This window comes from Tupaia chinensis, unplaced genomic scaffold (genome assembly GCF_000334495.1).
Source record: "Tupaia chinensis unplaced genomic scaffold, TupChi_1.0 Scaffold143951_1, whole genome shotgun sequence".
NCBI classification, from domain to species: Eukaryota; Metazoa; Chordata; class Mammalia; order Scandentia; family Tupaiidae; genus Tupaia; species Tupaia belangeri.
Window position 1 is genome coordinate 146,072 of NW_006203802.1, and position 16,910 is coordinate 162,981.

General features: G+C 38.1%; 1 protein-coding gene across 1 annotated transcript in view; it reads left to right on the top strand.

Annotated features, from left to right (window-relative positions):
* Positions 1-16,910, top strand: part of LOC102481117 (collagen alpha-1(XXVIII) chain) — a gene marked incomplete at its 5' end in the record, with an annotated part of 182,282 nt that overhangs the window by 144,662 nt on the left and 20,710 nt on the right. The window contains 3 exons of the mRNA XM_006165543.3: positions 9,945-9,981; positions 12,745-13,293; positions 14,875-15,032. Coding sequence (XP_006165605.1) covers positions 9,945-9,981; positions 12,745-13,293; positions 14,875-15,032 — 744 coding nt within the window. The remainder of the gene's footprint in view (positions 1-9,944; positions 9,982-12,744; positions 13,294-14,874; positions 15,033-16,910) is intronic.

Sequence of the window (16,910 nt, forward strand, 5' to 3'; positions counted from 1 at the left end):
GAATGCCTTTTGATTCCTTCTCTTGTCTGATTGCATTGGCTAGGACTTCCAGTACTATATTGAATAGGAGCGGAGAAAGTGAGCAGCCTTATCTTGTACCAGTTTTTAGTGGAAAAGCTTTCAGCTTATTCCCATTCGGTATAATGTTAGCTATAAGTTTTTCATAGATGGCTTTTATTAAGCTGAGAAACAATCCTTCTATGCCAATTTTCTTGAGAATTTTAATCATGAATAATGTTGTATTTTGTCAAATGCTTTTTCCTCATCAGTTGAAATGATCACATGGTTTTTGTCTTTCTTTCTGTTAATATGGTGTATTACATTTATGGTTTTGTGTATGTCAAACCACCCTTGCATTCCTGGAATAAAGCCTACCTGGTCATGATAAATAAATGTTTTTATATGCTGTTAAATACAGTTAGCAAGTATCTTATTGAGAATTTTTGGATCTATATTCATCAGAGATATAGGTCTGTGGTTTTCCTTTTTTGTCATATCTTTATCCATTTTGGGAATGAGGGTAATGGAGGCTTTATAGAATTAATTTGGAAGAGTTCCTTCCTTTTGGATCTCTAGAAACAGTATGAGTAGAATGGGGGTTATCTTTCCTTTAAAAGTTTTGTAAAATTCAGCAGTGAAGCCATTGGGACCTGGACTTTTCTTTGTTGTGAGGTCATTTATTACTTAATTGATTTCATTGCTTGTTATAGGTCTATTCAGCCTTTCTTTGTCCTCCTGAATTAATTTTGGTAGATGATATGTGTCCATGAATTTGTCCATTTCATCTGGGTTTTCTTTTTTGTTTCTCTATAGTCATAATATCCTCTAATGATGTTTTGTATTTCTGTTATTTCTGTTGTAATGCTGCCTGATTTGTTGTGAATTTTATGTATCTGGTTACTTTCTCTCTTCTTCTTAATTAGTCTGGCTAATGGAGTGTCACTCTTGTTTATCTTTTCAAAGAACCAGCTTTTGTTCTCATTTATTTTCTGTATAGTCCATTTATTTTCTGTTTCATTTATTTCTGCTTGAATCTTTATTATTTATTTTCTCCTGGCATTTTTGGGATTTTTTTGGTGTTCTTTTTCCAATTTCCTGAGGTATGATGTTGTCCTTTCTCCACCTTTCCATTTTTTTCTTCTGCACACTAATTGCTATAGAATTTCCTCTTATGACTGCTTTTGCAGTGTTCCATAAATTATGGAAACTTGTGTACTCATTATCATTTGTTTCCATGACTCTTTTGATTTCAGTCTTAATTTCTTCAGTAGTCATGAAGTCATTCAGAAGTAGGTTATTCAATTTTCGTGTATTTGTGTATTTTCAAAGGTTTTCCCTGAGATTAATATCAAATTTAATTCCACCATGGTTGGAGAAGATGCTGGATATAGTTTCTATGCCGTTGAATCTGTAAAGGCTGGTCTTGTGCCCTTTCATGTGGTCAGTCATCGAGAAAGTACCATGTGGAGCTGATAAAAATTTACATTTTGTGTTTTTGGGTGGAAAGTTCTATAGATGTCTATCAAGTCCATCTGATTTGTGGTATCATTTAAGTCTAGAATCTTGTTGCTTATTTTTTTCTCATTGACCTGTCTGAAGGTGTCAATGGGGTGTTGAGATCTCCAACAATTATTGTGTTAGAGTCTATCTCTTCTTTAATATCTAGCAGTCTTTCCTTTACATATTTGAGTGCCCCTGAGTTGGGTGCATAGATATTTATAAGTGTTATATATTCTTGGTGGATTAGTTCTTTTACTACTATATAATACCCTTCTTTGTCCCTTCTTATGGTTTTTGTCTTAAAGCCTATTTTGTCCGAAATCAGTATACGACTCCTGTTCTTTTTTTGGTTTTCATTTGCATGGAATACCTTTCTCCAGCCCTTTACTTTTAGTTTATGTATGTCTTTATCCATGAAATGGATTTCTTGTAGGCAGCAGATGGAGGGTTTCAAGAGACTGGAGAATTTAATCCATTAACAGTCAACATTACTATCAATATTTCCAGACTTGTCCCTACCATTAAGTTAGCCATATACTTGGTTGTTTTTTGTTTTCTTATTGCTGTCTTTCTGACTTTAGTTTTCTTGGTACAGTACTCCTTTCAGAAGTTCTTGAAGAGCTGGTCTGGAGTTGGTAAATTCTTTCAGGTTTTGTTTATCTGAGAACGTTTTTATTTTCTTTCCCCATATGAAGGATAGTCTTACCGGGTATAGTATTCTTGGTTGAAATTGTTTTTTATTTAACATTTTGAATATATTTTCCCATTCTTTTTCTGCTTGCATTGTATCCAATGAGAGGTCCAGTGTTAGACTGATGGGATAGCCTTTGTAAGTGATTTGACATTTCTCTCTTGAAAATCTTAGTATCTTGTGTTTGTCTGTGATTTTGGCCAATCTAGCTATGATGTGCCACATAGAGTATCTACTTGGATTGATTCTACTTGGGGTTATTTGTATTTCTTGGGTCTGGATGCGTGAGTGCCTCTCCAGACATGGAAAGGTTTTTTTCAAGAATTTTGTGGACTAGGGACCAGCAGTTAGTGTAATGGCTATGTCGCTGGCCTCCTATGTAGTCGACCGCGGTTCATGTCCTGGACCTGGTGGCTTAAAACTCATGCTGGGCGCATGTGCACGCATGCCCAAGATCCCAAGCGGAGGATGGAGGAGCAGGGATTGTGGCCCAGGGGGGTGATTTCTCACTTTCTGTCTCTCTTTCTCTCTCTGTCTGTCTGGCTAGCGCACGTGCCCTATAGCAAAAACCTCTTCAGAAAAAAAAAAAAAGAATTTTGTGGAATAGATTATCAATGCCCTTATTGGTTTCTTCACCTTCTAGGATAATGCTTATTCAGATGTTTGGCATTTCATGGTGCCTAGTATTTCTCATATAGTTCCCTCAGTTTTCTTGGCTGTTTTCTTGGTATTTTTTATTATTTTTCTAGTCAGAAGCTTTGTCTTCTACTCCTGAGATTTTATCTTTTCTGTTGTCTAACCTGCTTTTAATACTTCCAAATGAGGTTTTGATTTCCTGTATTACAACCTTCATATCTAACAGTTCTGTTTGATTCTTTTTTATGTTGTCTAGTTCTTCTTTCATATCGTGGAAGAACTTCCTCATCTCTTGGAGCTCAATGTCTTGTCTCTTTGCATCTCATTGAATTTTGTTACAATAAATATTCTGAATTCTTTTTCTGACGTTTTGGTAATATCCTCTAAATTTTCTCTACTTGGAGATGAGTTACAGTGTTCTTTTGCTGGAGATGTATTACTTTATTCTCTCATCCATGAGGCTCTTCTCCTATTCTTTGTCATTTGGTATTGTGTTCACTTTTGGCTAATTTGTTGGAGATGAATTCTGTGACTGTGAACTCATGTATTTCCCTGATGGTGAAATAGTTTGTTGCTATTTTCTGCCTTACACTGTGTCCTCTAGTATCAGAATCACAGGATAAGTTTTGCAATTGGATTTATAATTGGGAATTTCACTCTTCTTGCTATAGCTACAGTAAGGTACAAAGAATTGTTTAAAACTCACAATGTTCAGATGTTTAGCTACTATGCACCTAGTCTTTTCTAGGAAATGGGTAAGGGCTGAGCAGTAAAACAATAAAGAAAAAGAATGTTAGAAATAGAAATACAAAGGAAAAACAAAGAAAAAGGAAAGAAAGAACTAGAACAACAAGAGGAGGGGGGAAAAAACCCAGAAATCACTTAAGTAGATAATTAAATTGGGTTAAAAATAGAAAATTGTGTGGCATGCTTGTGCACAGAAGGGGCCAACACAGTCAGAAGTGGAGTGGCCTGGATGCTTCCTGTTCTAGTTGAGAGAAGAGGAGCCAAATTAACAAGAGAAAGGCACAAAAGTGGCAGAGAAGCTGTTGTTTTTGTTTGTTTGTTTGTTTTTGTTTGTTTGTTTGTTTTTCAAGAGGAAAAAAAGTTAGAAGGGGCAGAAAAGAGAGGGATGGTGAAACTTGCCTACCTGGCTAGCACTGGGGTCTAGAAGCAGAGGGTCCTTGGCTGGGGGATGCTTCCAGCCATGAAGCTGCACCCAAAGGGCCAATATAGTTGGAGGTAGAGTGGTCTGACTCTGAATTTTCATGGGTAGAAAAGTTTTAGAATTTCTGTAGCAAAGTCCAAGTCTTTCTTTCTGATTTCAAGACATTACATTTCCTGGAGTTAAGGAGAAAGGGGGACCTTTTCTTTTTTTCTTTTTTGATTTGTCATGGATCATAATCTGGTGGTTGATCCTATGTACTATGGCAGGAGAATGCACATGTGAGAGGGTGCAAATTCAGGTAGGGAAGGGAAGAGCTGCAAATCAGTATGTACCACTGTGTTCTATGGCCCATCTACCTTTTCTCTTTGTCATTACCCACCACAAATCAGACCCCTCAAAAATTCCAGCAGTGGATGAAGCAGCTTGGTATGCAGGAATTCTTCCTCAAAGTAGCATGAAGAGTGTGTATAAGTAACCACAGGACCCTTTCCCCATGGGTTCAACAACAGAACAATCTGCTCTGTTTTTCCAACAGGACTATTTTCCTTCATCATTCATTCATGTAATCATTTCATTAACATTTCTTCTGCATGTCCACTAAACCATACTCTGGGTCAGACTCTGAAATAAGCACTAGGAAAATAGTGACAAATAAGAGACTTCATCCCTGGAAGCAAGCTCACAGACTAGTGGAGAGGCAGAAAAGCAAAAGATGTTCACCTACAATGTGATAAATGCCATAATAGAAAAGAGGTTGAGGGGGGTGTACAGTGCAGATGAAATTACGTATGATGATGTTTAGAGACAACATAGGCTTTACCTCTTACATGGAAAGATTTTACCAAGAGGCAGAGCTCTTAGAAATAGGGATACCATTCTGCTGACATTGGCTTTCTAGATTCTAGAAGACAGGACTAGCAGAAGGGAAGAGCCAAGGAAAAGAGGATTTTCATGAAATGAAACCTAGTATGAGACAGGCACTGTGTTGTGGTCCTCCACATCAACGCCAATCTTACCCAGTATTGCAGAGGACCTGGGAGTTTTAGAGAGCTCCACTTTGGACTTCTGGTCTTCTCCAGCTGCACTCCTGCTTTTGAGTAAGGAGTTCTTGAGACCAAAGTGTATATCCACCCTGCACATATCACCCCTCTATGCCACACTTCACGCCATATAGGATTCCAGAACTTTTGGCTCAAATCTTCCCAGGTTTGGAGAGCTGATAGCACTGATCTGTATGTATGGGTCTAAAAGGTGGCTAAGGGACAGATGTTTTCAGGAGATTTAGACAGTGTGTGGAAGTGAAGACTGGGTTCACTGCATGAATGCTGCCAAGGCCCCATGTGATGTAACATTGATGAAGATGGGGTGCAAAAAGAAAGAGGTGGACTGATGACCATTGCCTTTTCTTGTCTAAGACTTCACATTTAATCTGCATGACAGATCCATGAAGTAGATAGTGTATATGTTCACTTCAAATGAAGACATGCTAGGTAAGGCTGAGGAATATACTTGGAGCCACCTGGCTAGCAAGTGGCAGAGCCCTTATAGCCAGAGTTGGATCTTCTGATGCCAAATCCAGGCTGCTCTGCCATGAAAGCTATTCTTGTAAGGTCTCTTTTCTTTCTCTACTCCCATTCTCTTCCTGATCAAATGTGTCTACAAATTGCTATTAATTACAGATTCATTCCAGACCACCAAACTCCTCTTTTACGAGGCAAATACCTGCCTTTCTATTGTCTATAGTAACTGTAGACTGTACTTCAGATGACTGCACTTTGGAGAAATGGGAAAACTACAGGGGAAACTGAACAATGACAGTGTGGCATTCCATTGGAATGCAATGTCTTAATTCCAGGGCAGGCCAGTAGCTGGTAAAACCAAAGTTGCTGGCTATCTAACATTCTTATATTGCTTAAAGATAATTTTGTACAAACATGATTAATGTACAGACATAATTAACATCATCAAAGGGGAAGATGATAAGGCCAGTGGAGCATAAGCCCTAGATTTGGGAGAGCCAAGATTAAAACCAGGAACTTTATGAGTCATAATGTACTAAAAAAGATAGATAGAAAAAGTTAAATAAATTGGCATCTGAAAGTATTAGGGATCATACACATTAGGCTTATTTTCTGTATACCAAAATAGAAACAAAACACCTGTTGAGATACCTTTGGAAAAAAGGAAAAACAGGTCTGTTCTTCATTCTTACTAGGATAAAAGCCCCAAAACTTATCCCCTCAGTGGCAACCATTTTTTGGGACTTCTCACTGCTTCATGGGAGCTTGCTTTTCTTCTTTCTAATAAATTTCTGATTTACTATTAAAAAAAAAAAAAAGAGGCAAATACCTGGGCTAGCTCATGGTATGGTGGTTAAGGTGACTAGGTCTCATATGACTGACCAGGTGGTTTGAGTCCTGGACTGGGTGGCTTAAGAAACACACTGGGTACATGCGTATGCTTGTGCATGGGTAAAATCCTGAAAACACGGAGGGGTAGAGGGAAAGGGATTGTGACATGACTGTTCTCCATAGGAGTGAGGTACTATCTTACTTTCTGTATTTTTGTCTCTGGTAAGCACACATGCCCTCTGGCAAATTAAAAAAAAAATTATATATGTATAGAGGCCAATACCACTGATGACATTAAATGTTTTACTAATACACACCAAATTACTTAAAAAGACAGTTTTTCTACCTTCCCTTTCAATGTTAGTTTTTTCAAGATTTTTCTGTTTTGTCCTTTCTTCCTGTTTTCAAGCTCTCAGAGAGGATAGCCATTAAAGGCAAAGGGATATGCAGTTTGAAAGCCTTTTATTTTATTATTTAGTTTTATTTTATTTTTTTTTAGAGAGAGAGATTTTGCTATAGTGTATATGCACTTGCCAGAGAGACAGGCAAAAAGTGAGAAATCCCACCTCCCACCGCCCCCACCAGGGGCTATGGCCATGATGCAATCCTTTCTCCTCTATATCTTCATGGGATCTTGGGCATACATGCACATGTGCCCAGCATGAGAATTTTAAGCCACCGGGTTCAGGATTTGATCTGCAGTCAACTGTATGGGAGTTTAGCAATGTAACCATTATCCCATGTACTGATTCCTAAAAAGCTTTTGATAGCACAGTAAAATCATATAGTAATTGAAAAAAATGGTTTATTTATACTATAAACCTGAAGAAGAATATATATACCTAATGCAGGGGCAGAGGAGGGGATGGAGTGGCAGGAATGTTGGTTAAAAAGGTTGAGAGGCCCTGTTCCAGGCCATTTCCTTACAGTCCCTGTTTGAATGGCCAATACCCTGACATTTCTTAAATCTGCCTCCAGCTCAGACTGCTCTCCTGAGCACCAGACCTGACATCCTACTGCCCGCTAGACCTCTTCATGGATGTCCTATAGATGTATCAAGCTCTGCCAAGCTCAGGCTTGCCCCGATCATCTTCATGAGCTCCTAGCCACACTCCATTCCATTCCTCCCTATCTCAGAGTCCCACTCTACCCTCACGATCAGTTTGAGTCTCAGATCTGGTGGCTTGAAAATCATGCTAGTTCTGTGTGCATGCATGCCCAAAATCCCAGAAGGAAAATGGGTTGTGGTATGGCATGGCCATCCCCCTGGGGGCTGATTTCTCACTTTTCCTCTCTCTGTCTGTCTTTGGTGAGTACATACACCCTATGACAGTAACCTAAGAACAAAAACAAAAACAGTGCACAAGAGGATACAACTTGGGAGACATGCATATAAAGTACAATCTAGCCTTACTAGCAATTGAATAAATAGAATTTAAAACAATGAAGTGTTTTGGTCTACCAAACAGTAAAGATTATATAATAATAAGGCTAGCTTTGTTGTGCAAGGGTGATTTGCTGCTCTGAAGAGTCTAAGCCCTACGAGATGACCATGGTTTGGGACCTTAGTCTTTTTGGCCGGAAGTATACCAGGTACACATGTAGCTGCTGGTGATCTGATGGGCTGGAAGACTAAAGGAGAGGAATGCTGTCATGACCAGATCATGTGGAGGGTGCTCTCTCTCCCCCACTTGGTCTGTGCACATAAACTCTGTCACAAATGAAAAGAAAAAAAATTTTTATAATAATAACAACAGTATTGTGTGTCTAAAATAGATTTTCTTATATACTGCTGTTGGAAATGTAAGTCATTGAAACTTTTCTGAAGAACAGTTTGGGGAACCAGCAGTTAGCGTAATGGCTATGTCGCTGGACTCCCATGTAGTCAACCGTGGTTCATGTCCTGGACCCGGTGACTTAAAACACTCCGAGTGCGTGTGCATGCATGCCCAAGATCCCGAGAGGAGAATGGAGGAGAAGGGATTGCGGCGTGACCATCCCCCCTGGGGGGCGATTTCTCGCTTTCTGTCTCTATGTCTCTCTCTGTCTGTCTGAAGAGTGCATGTGCCCTATAGCAAAAACCTCTCAAAAAAAAAAAAAGAACAGTTTGGTGGTATGCATCAGAGAACCTTAGAATGGCCATGCATTTGACTTTAGTAACCAACTTTTCCAGAGTACTTACTAATATGGAAAATTAATTATGTATATTAAATGGAAAGACTATAAGTAGTATTTTGTCTGCATGCAAAAAATTAAAAATATAAATAAATACATATGAACATACATTTCCTCTGGATATACTTAGTATAAATATGTAAATATTAGGTTGTCAGAAAAGTCATGATGTATTTTTTCTATGCAAAAAATGTATCATGACTTTTCTGACAACCTAATATATACCTTTTCCTTTTTTTTCCATGTTCTAGTTTCAGCTTTTTAATTATTTTTCAAACTTACTGTATTCTTTAATGATTGAGAGTCCATGTGTGAGAAAGAAACATGCTTGATACTGTCTTGTCACATTACAGTCCCCTTCCCCCAGCCCACTAGCTCCCACCCTTCCTATCCTAGGTGCCCTCATACATATTAACATGTTTTTAGGTCAGTCTGGGGATCTAAACTCACAGTCAGCCATATGGCTTCCACCCTTGAAGGATGCTGTATTACTGTGTTTGACAATGGCTGGGTTTAATGTCAATTTCCTATATGCCCAAATATAAATATCATGACAAGGCCCATAAATAGACTGTTGACTCTCTCTAAATATAAAGAGCATGACAAGGCCCATAAATAGACTGTTGACTCTCTCATTTTGTATAATTTTATTATTGTAACTCAGCAAGGTTTTGAGGGTTCTTTTAAAATAGTCATTTGGAATAATTGGCTTTTATTCTTTACAAAAACAAACAAACAAAACTAAAAGACTTTAAATGTCCTGAATAATCTCCATACATGTTGCTGTTAATGTCACCAGCTCTGTCAACTATATCTCAATTTTTCTATAGATTTGTTTTTTAAAGCTTTACCTTTGCAACTGTCAAATTTTATCTTCTTAGTTTAGGCCTACTGCTTCCTCCTGGAATCCAGGCTTCTGTTTATTATCCTTTCAACTTCAAGTCTTTGACAAATATAGAATCCTGCCCTCTATGGTATAGAATGAATTCTCTGTAGGGTCCAGTGCTTGTCTCTGTTGCTCAGCACTTGTGGTTGAAACCATGTAAGTGAATGCATGTATTGTACCACACCATTACAGGCAGTACAGGTCAGACCATGAGCTAAGGCCTCTGTGCATTTGCTTAATCTCATTCAATTCACACAGCCTGGGCTGCAGCTACTTAGGTCACCTGATGCCTGAGGTCACATAAATGCTGATAAATACCAGAGCTGCAATATGAACTGAGTCTGAGCTATTAAGTTTCACAACTCATTTCAGTTATGATATAGCCAACTTTTATCTCTGATTATTTATCTTATTTTCTATAGCAGAAGGATTAAATAATATGATTCAATGCTGATTGTAATAAGACATATCTTTTATGACTATGGAAAAAATATAGCCATACTTAATATTGATACATTTTCCTTTTTTATTCCCTAGAAAGAAGAAGTTATCAAACTCATTATTGAAATATGTGGTAAGATTTGACTTTCAAAGAAAAAAATCACTTTTCTTGACTATCAAGAAAAAATAATCACCTCCACTATATACTAAGTTGGCAAGACAATGTGTTTACCCAGAAAATGTTTATCATATAGCTATGGGGAAGTTTAAAGTGCATTTGAAAAGTCAGCGGAGAATGACAGGAACAGAGAGGCTATGGGAATCCTGATTTAAGAAAAAAACAAACATCTTCCAAGACCGGTTACAGAGCATGAAGCTACCAACCTAGAAAGGGTAGGCAGTAGGTATTTTTATAAGCATAGTGCTCATTGTATTCAGTGACATTTACCTGAGCTAAGAAAGAAAAATACAGCAAAGGAAATATGACTATGAGAGCCCAGCTGATACTTGAGTCTATCCTGGCTGGTAATTATAATGTTTGTCTTTCCCAAAGTCAAGAAGTCTTTCTGAATTGAATTTTGAGTACTGTGTCTAGAACTGCTCTCAATCTCAAAGCAGAAAGATGGAGTTAGAAGTTCATTTTGTTTCCCAACTATGTCAAAATACTCTCATGGCTGGATACTTTAAATTTAAAATAGAGTTCTCAGAAGAGGAAATAAAGAAAACAGATTAGACAAAAGGCCAGAGATTGATGGAATAATGATGACAGAAACCTGTGTTTAAAGTGGAAAGAGGCAGGAATATAATTGTCCTTCCATACTGAGAAACCAAGAATTGACTTGTTCCCTAAAAGTCTTCTGGACTTAAGAACCAGTCTGGGACTCTCTATAACAATAACCCAATTAAGAAATGGCTTCTGGGTATAAACATCCTGTAACAGTAGCTCCTGATTTCCTGATGTTTTTCTATAGTTGGGCTGTTGGGTGACATAAAGATATAAAATAAAGGCAATCCTGATAATTAAATTTTTATTTTCTGGCGACTCTGCCAACTATTTTGAATGTTCTAAGCAGAGACTTATTGACCAGCTGACTTTGGGATTACTTCTTTCAAAAGTTGTTTTTAGGGAACCAGCAGTTAGCGTAATGGCTATGTCACTGGACTCCCACGTAGTCGACCGCGGTTCGTGTCCTGGACCCGGTGGCTTAAAACTCACACCGGGCGCGTGTGCGTGTGTGCCTAAGATCCCGAGAGGAGAATGGAGGAGAAGGGATTGCGGCGTGACCATCCCCCCTGGGGGGTGATTTCTTGCTTTCTGTCTCTATGTCTCTCTCTGTCTGTCTGGCGAGCACACGCGCCCCACAGTGAAAATCTCTCCAAAAAAAAAAAAAGTTGTTTACATACTGGAGAACAAAGATTTTAATCTTCAGTGGCTTTGAAAAGTTTCATACGTATTCAAAAACAATTTACTGAACCAGAATTTTTTTTTAAATATAGTGATTTTTCTGGCAGGCACAAAGGAAAATACAGTGTGAAGGCAATACCGAGTGAAGTTTAATTGCATGGAAATCAGAGTCACAAGACATTTTCTTAGTTCTGCATATTACTGGTTCTGTGAGGTTGGGCAGATTGCTTAGCTCTTTAAAGCCTCAGTTTCCCTAAAATGGAGATTAAAAATACTCGTCTCTTGAAATTAATGTGTTAGCTATCTAATAACTGGGGATAATACTCATTAAATGTAATTCTGGCTATTTACAATGAAAAACACCACCACCACAACATCTACCCTTTGAAGATAAAGTGCTGTAAGGAAAGATCTAATGTTCCAATGGCAAGAAGGATTGAATGAAATTGAAAGAGGGAGGGGACAGTAGGTATTATTGACAATGTCTTATCATGTCACCATCCTTCAGCCCCACAGTCAGCCAGGATCTCAGGTGCTCAGCCTGCTTAGGTTGGGCCAGGAACTGAACCAAAGCCACAGTGCAGCAGCACCCTCTTGCCTGTGTCACCCTGGCTGGGCCCTCCTAAAGCTTTTATAGTGTGAATGGACTACTAGCTTTTTTGAAAACATGAAAGCCACCATAGTTGTGGGTGATTGAGGACATAAACTTGAGTAGTTAGAAGTAGCTATATTCTTGTGTGCAGTTTAGACCCCAGTCTTTTCTCTACAATTAAAAATTTTCATTACTTTATGTCATCTATTGGCCATGACAGTAAAAAAAAAAAATGTCCATTTTCATTTAGGGAAATGGTTGAGGACTTAAAATATCAACTTTCACATTAAATGCAAATGATGGAATGATAAAGAGTAAATTAGGGTTAGTGGTTATTTCTTGGGGAGAGGAATGTAATTAGTAAGGCATACACAAGGCCCAATAGCTCTTTTTTTTTTTTTTAAATTTGCTAGAGGCACATATGCTCCCTGGAGAGAAATAGAGGGAAAGTGATAAAGCACCCCCCCCCATGGGGGGATTGCATTGCCACAATCCCTTCTCCTTCACCTCCTCTCTTGAGATTTTTGGCATACATGCACATGTACCTGGTATGTTTTTCAAGCTGTCAGTCTTGGAGCCAAACTGTACAGTTGACCATGTGGGATCTAGCCAAGTTAACCATCACACCACCACCTGGCTTCATGATGACTCTCTTAAAAAAATTTCTTAATGTGAATATGGGCATATATATATTATTTGATCCATTATCAGCTCTTTTAAATATATTTTTGGAAAAGAGTCAAGTATGGAAACCAGAGGGAGACAGTTGCCAGCTGTTTCCACAGTCATAGAAGAGAGAGATAACAACTCAGGACTGTCCTTGCCATTCTCTCCCCTCCTAGTCAGTAATGCTTTTGTTTTCATGTTGCAATGTTTCTCTCTAAACATTTGTCTTTTAGGTTGTGGCCCCAAATGTAAAGAGACTCCACTAGAGCTAGTATTTGTAATTGATAGCTCAGAAAGCGTGGGGCCAGAAAACTTTCAGATCATCAAGAATTTTGTGAAGACGATGGCAGACCGGGTTGCTCTAGACCTTGCCACAGCCCGCATAGGCATAATCAACTACAGCCACAAGGTGGAGGAGGTGGCTAACCTGAAGCAGTTCTCCAGCAAGGATGACTTCAAGCTGGCTGTGGACAATATGCAGTACCTGGGAGAAGGCACCTACACAGCCACTGCCCTTCAAGCAGCCAATGACATGTTCAAGGATGCAAGGCCAGGTGTGAAGAAGGTGGCCTTGGTCATCACCGATGGGCAGACAGATTCTCGGGATAAAAAGAAACTTACAGAGGTGGTGAAGAATGCCAGTGACACCAATGTGGAGATATTTGTGATTGGGGTGGTTAAGAAGAATGATCCCAACTTTGAAATATTCCACCAAGAAATGAATCTAATTGCTACTGACCCAGAGCATGTTTATCAATTTGATGACTTCTTTACCTTACAAGGTGAGGCTGACTGTTCTGGGGAAAGGAATTTATATTGTTTGATCAAATACCACACCACTGGATTATACTTACCAAACAGGGGAAGCAGGAGGTTAATGAGGCTTATGCCAACATTAAATGGAACACATTGACTGCAGAAGGTAAAAAAAAATATTTAGTATCATCCAGTTTTGTGGATAAAGACCTCCCTTGTCTTTATTCACACATAGTAAGTGCTGTGTTGGCTTTGCATTTAACTCGGTTGTTCATGGTCAATGGACAGGAATAGAGAGAATAGAATTTGAGAAATTGCTAAGATTGGTTACTATTCAGAAAGTTACCTAGATTAAGGGTTGGCAAAGTCAGCAATAAGGCAGGAAATGAACATATAATCAAAATGAGCTAAGTGCCTAATGAATAAATAAAAGTTCTGATAATCTAAAGAGATGAGAAACTAATATAAATGGAATTACATAGAGTTATGTACTGGTCTCTATTTTTATGAAAACATAATGATGACTATACAAGTTGACATCAGGAATTTATCCCAAAGGACAACCATTTGGATATTCCTCATATAGTTAATGCTAACTTGATGATCTTCCCTGTGCTAACATTATCCTCTCACATCAATATTTACTAATGAGACATCCTAAGTCACTGACTCACATATGATTAAATTATGACCAATATAGTTTTACATTGAAACATATTCCCATTCTTTGTAAACTGATGACTTGTTCCACTAATGCCCATACCGGCAAGCTCGTGAAATAAGTAAATTATTCTTATAATATAACTGTGGGCTTATTCTGTTTTCAGCCCGCAGTTTCACTCCATCCTTCCTCTCCCACTCACATGGGAGTGGGGCCTGACATGGCTGGGCACAGACTCTCAATGCCTTATGCCCTTGCCCTCTCCTGATCCTAGCACAGACCATGCTAAGGATAGTGTTTCATATCCAAAAGTTTCCCATCTTCTATTTCCCCTCCTTCCTAAGGCCTCTCTAACCAGAGGATCTATTTCCTCAACACCCTGCTGGGTAAACTGGTGGGTTTGTCTGATAAATTCAATCTCACTGGGCTGTTAATGTGTTAGGATAGCCAAAAGTATTACATGATTCAAAGACAATTTATATTTTAAAAAATTGAAAAGCTTTGTCATTTTGTCTAAAGGAATTAATAATTTATTATAACCAGCAAGGAATATATTTTTGGACTGGCTAGACTTTTGCTATCCCTAAATCCATAGGTAATTGCCTTCAACTTGTTACCCCTTTACATAGAGCAATGCCCAGTCAACAGACACTTTGGGTAAACAGCATTTAAGTCATTCTTCTGCCCAGTCCCCAGACACTTTGGGTAAACAGCATTTAAGTCATTCTTCTGCTTCTTTGTAACATTGTATATTATTAAATTAAATTAAATTAAATCATTTTAGATGGCCTCTATCTGTAAGAAGTCATATAAAATATTTTATCTGTTCACTTAGCAGTTGATTTCAAGTAGTGAGAAAATATCTGCTTGTTTCAAAGGCAGATCTCTTCAGTTTAAGTAATGTTTTATTGTTTCTACTATCTCCATTTTCTATTTCTTTTTTAAGACACACTGAAGCAAAAATTGTTTAAAAAAATTTGTGAGGATTTTGATTCCTATCTTGTTCAAGTGTTTGGTTCATCGACACTTCATCCTGGATTTGGGATGTCAGGGGAAGAGCTCAAACTATCTACTCCAGCACCACAAAAAGAAATTTCTGAGTCAGTAAGTAACTGTTTTGCTTACTTTGTGAGCTTAAATGGCATATTCCATTTTTCATCAAAAATCATCTTGTGCTGTATTGCCAAGAATCTGCTGGGATATGTGTATTTTGAAGTCCTTGGCTCTAAATGTTTGCACCTTGATTCTAGATTTAGAATTGTGAAATATCTGAGGCTTGTAAACATGAATATGTTTTTTTTTTAAGTTTTTCTGCTTTTTAAATAATTGTTTATCTAAAGTTTCAAATAATATTTTTTATATTATACCCCTTTTCCTCCAAAGTAATATGTATACCAGAACAGATTAACACTACACTATTTGAATTCATCCATTTGCCATGGTTTGCAGATTCTTTCATACAAGGGCTCAATTCTCCCTCATTGTTCTGTGCATCCACTCCCCACTTTGTACTCTCTCAAGTTTTTTCATGGTGTACACATAACCAACTGGTCACTCTCCCATACTCCATGCCTTGATCTTGCTCATTTATCTCCCATCTCCTGTGTACACAGTGCGAACTGGGTTGTTTATGCATGTGGTACATGATAGTGCTTTATGTCAGAGCGCCCCAGTCATGCAACATGAGAAGAAAGACCTTCTGAATGTATCGAGACTAATGTGACTGTTCTCATAGTGAGCTTCTAGCTACTGATTTAAGCTAAAGATCATGAGAAACTATTAGGTTCTTTTAAGTGAAAATTGGGAGCCTACCATAGTTACTAGTAAGTGACTGCTATAGTCCCATCTCCACAAAATTATAACTAAACCAAATCTATATTGATTTCTACTATCCATATGGCCATCCTCTGGTAAGCAGGCACATAGCAGTGTTGCCCCATTCTGTAAGTTTGAGAAAGTTCCTGCACTGGCCTTTTATGAAGACTTTGTGTACATGAAAGAGTCATCGTGAGCAAATGTAGCAATATCCTAGAGTCAATATTTAGTCAACTCTCTCATTGGATCAAGGTCCCAGGAAACATCCAGATCAGCAGTTGTACCCAGAACCATTCAGGAATCACCTAGGATGCCATTTCTGTGGTACAGAGCACAGAGCTCACTAAATTTTTATGCTCAGTTCAAAAAAGGGCAGAATATATTTATATTTTATTAAATGTTAGCTTTAGCTGAACCTGAAATGAGTTAGGGCAACAGACTGTCTCTGGATTGTAGATTGAAATTAACACACATTTATACCATGTGGTCTATATGAGGGGTCAGCAAATTGCTTTTGTAAAGGGCCATGTACTGAATGTTTTTGGCTTTGCAGGCCATTCTGTTTCTGTTCTATTATTCGACTCAACCGTTAATGTATAGAAGTGGTTACAGACTACTTAAATGAATGAGCTTGGCAGTGTTCTCACAAAACCTGCTTACAAAACCACATGGAGACTCTGATTTGGCTCACTGGCATTTGCAATTTCTGGCCTATACTGAGCATTTTAAAGTAAATTACAGATAATAATATCTGTTTCTTCCTGAGCATGGACTGCTACTAAGGCCTTGCTTGTTTATGTAACCTACCACTTTGTCCCTTCTTTGGTCACTTCATGTCCTTTTCTGAAGTTTTCCTAAACAAGAGCAGGCTCATGTTTCATCGAGCAAGTGATGTTTAAACCGCCAATGAGATTTAAATCGAGCCTTCCTCATAATCACTGAATCATATTTTTGCCTTTTTTACCTAAAGAAGTTTTATTTTTCATATGGGTGAAAAGCAAAACATATGTGATCATTTTTAATACACACTACTTTTTTGTCATATTAAAACAAATTAATTCCAGTAGCACATCTTGAGCACTTACTGTGGTAAGTGGTTGCTCTCAATACGTTTCTGCCCAAGAAGATTCTGTAGTCTATCGGGGAGACAGATAATGACAAGACACC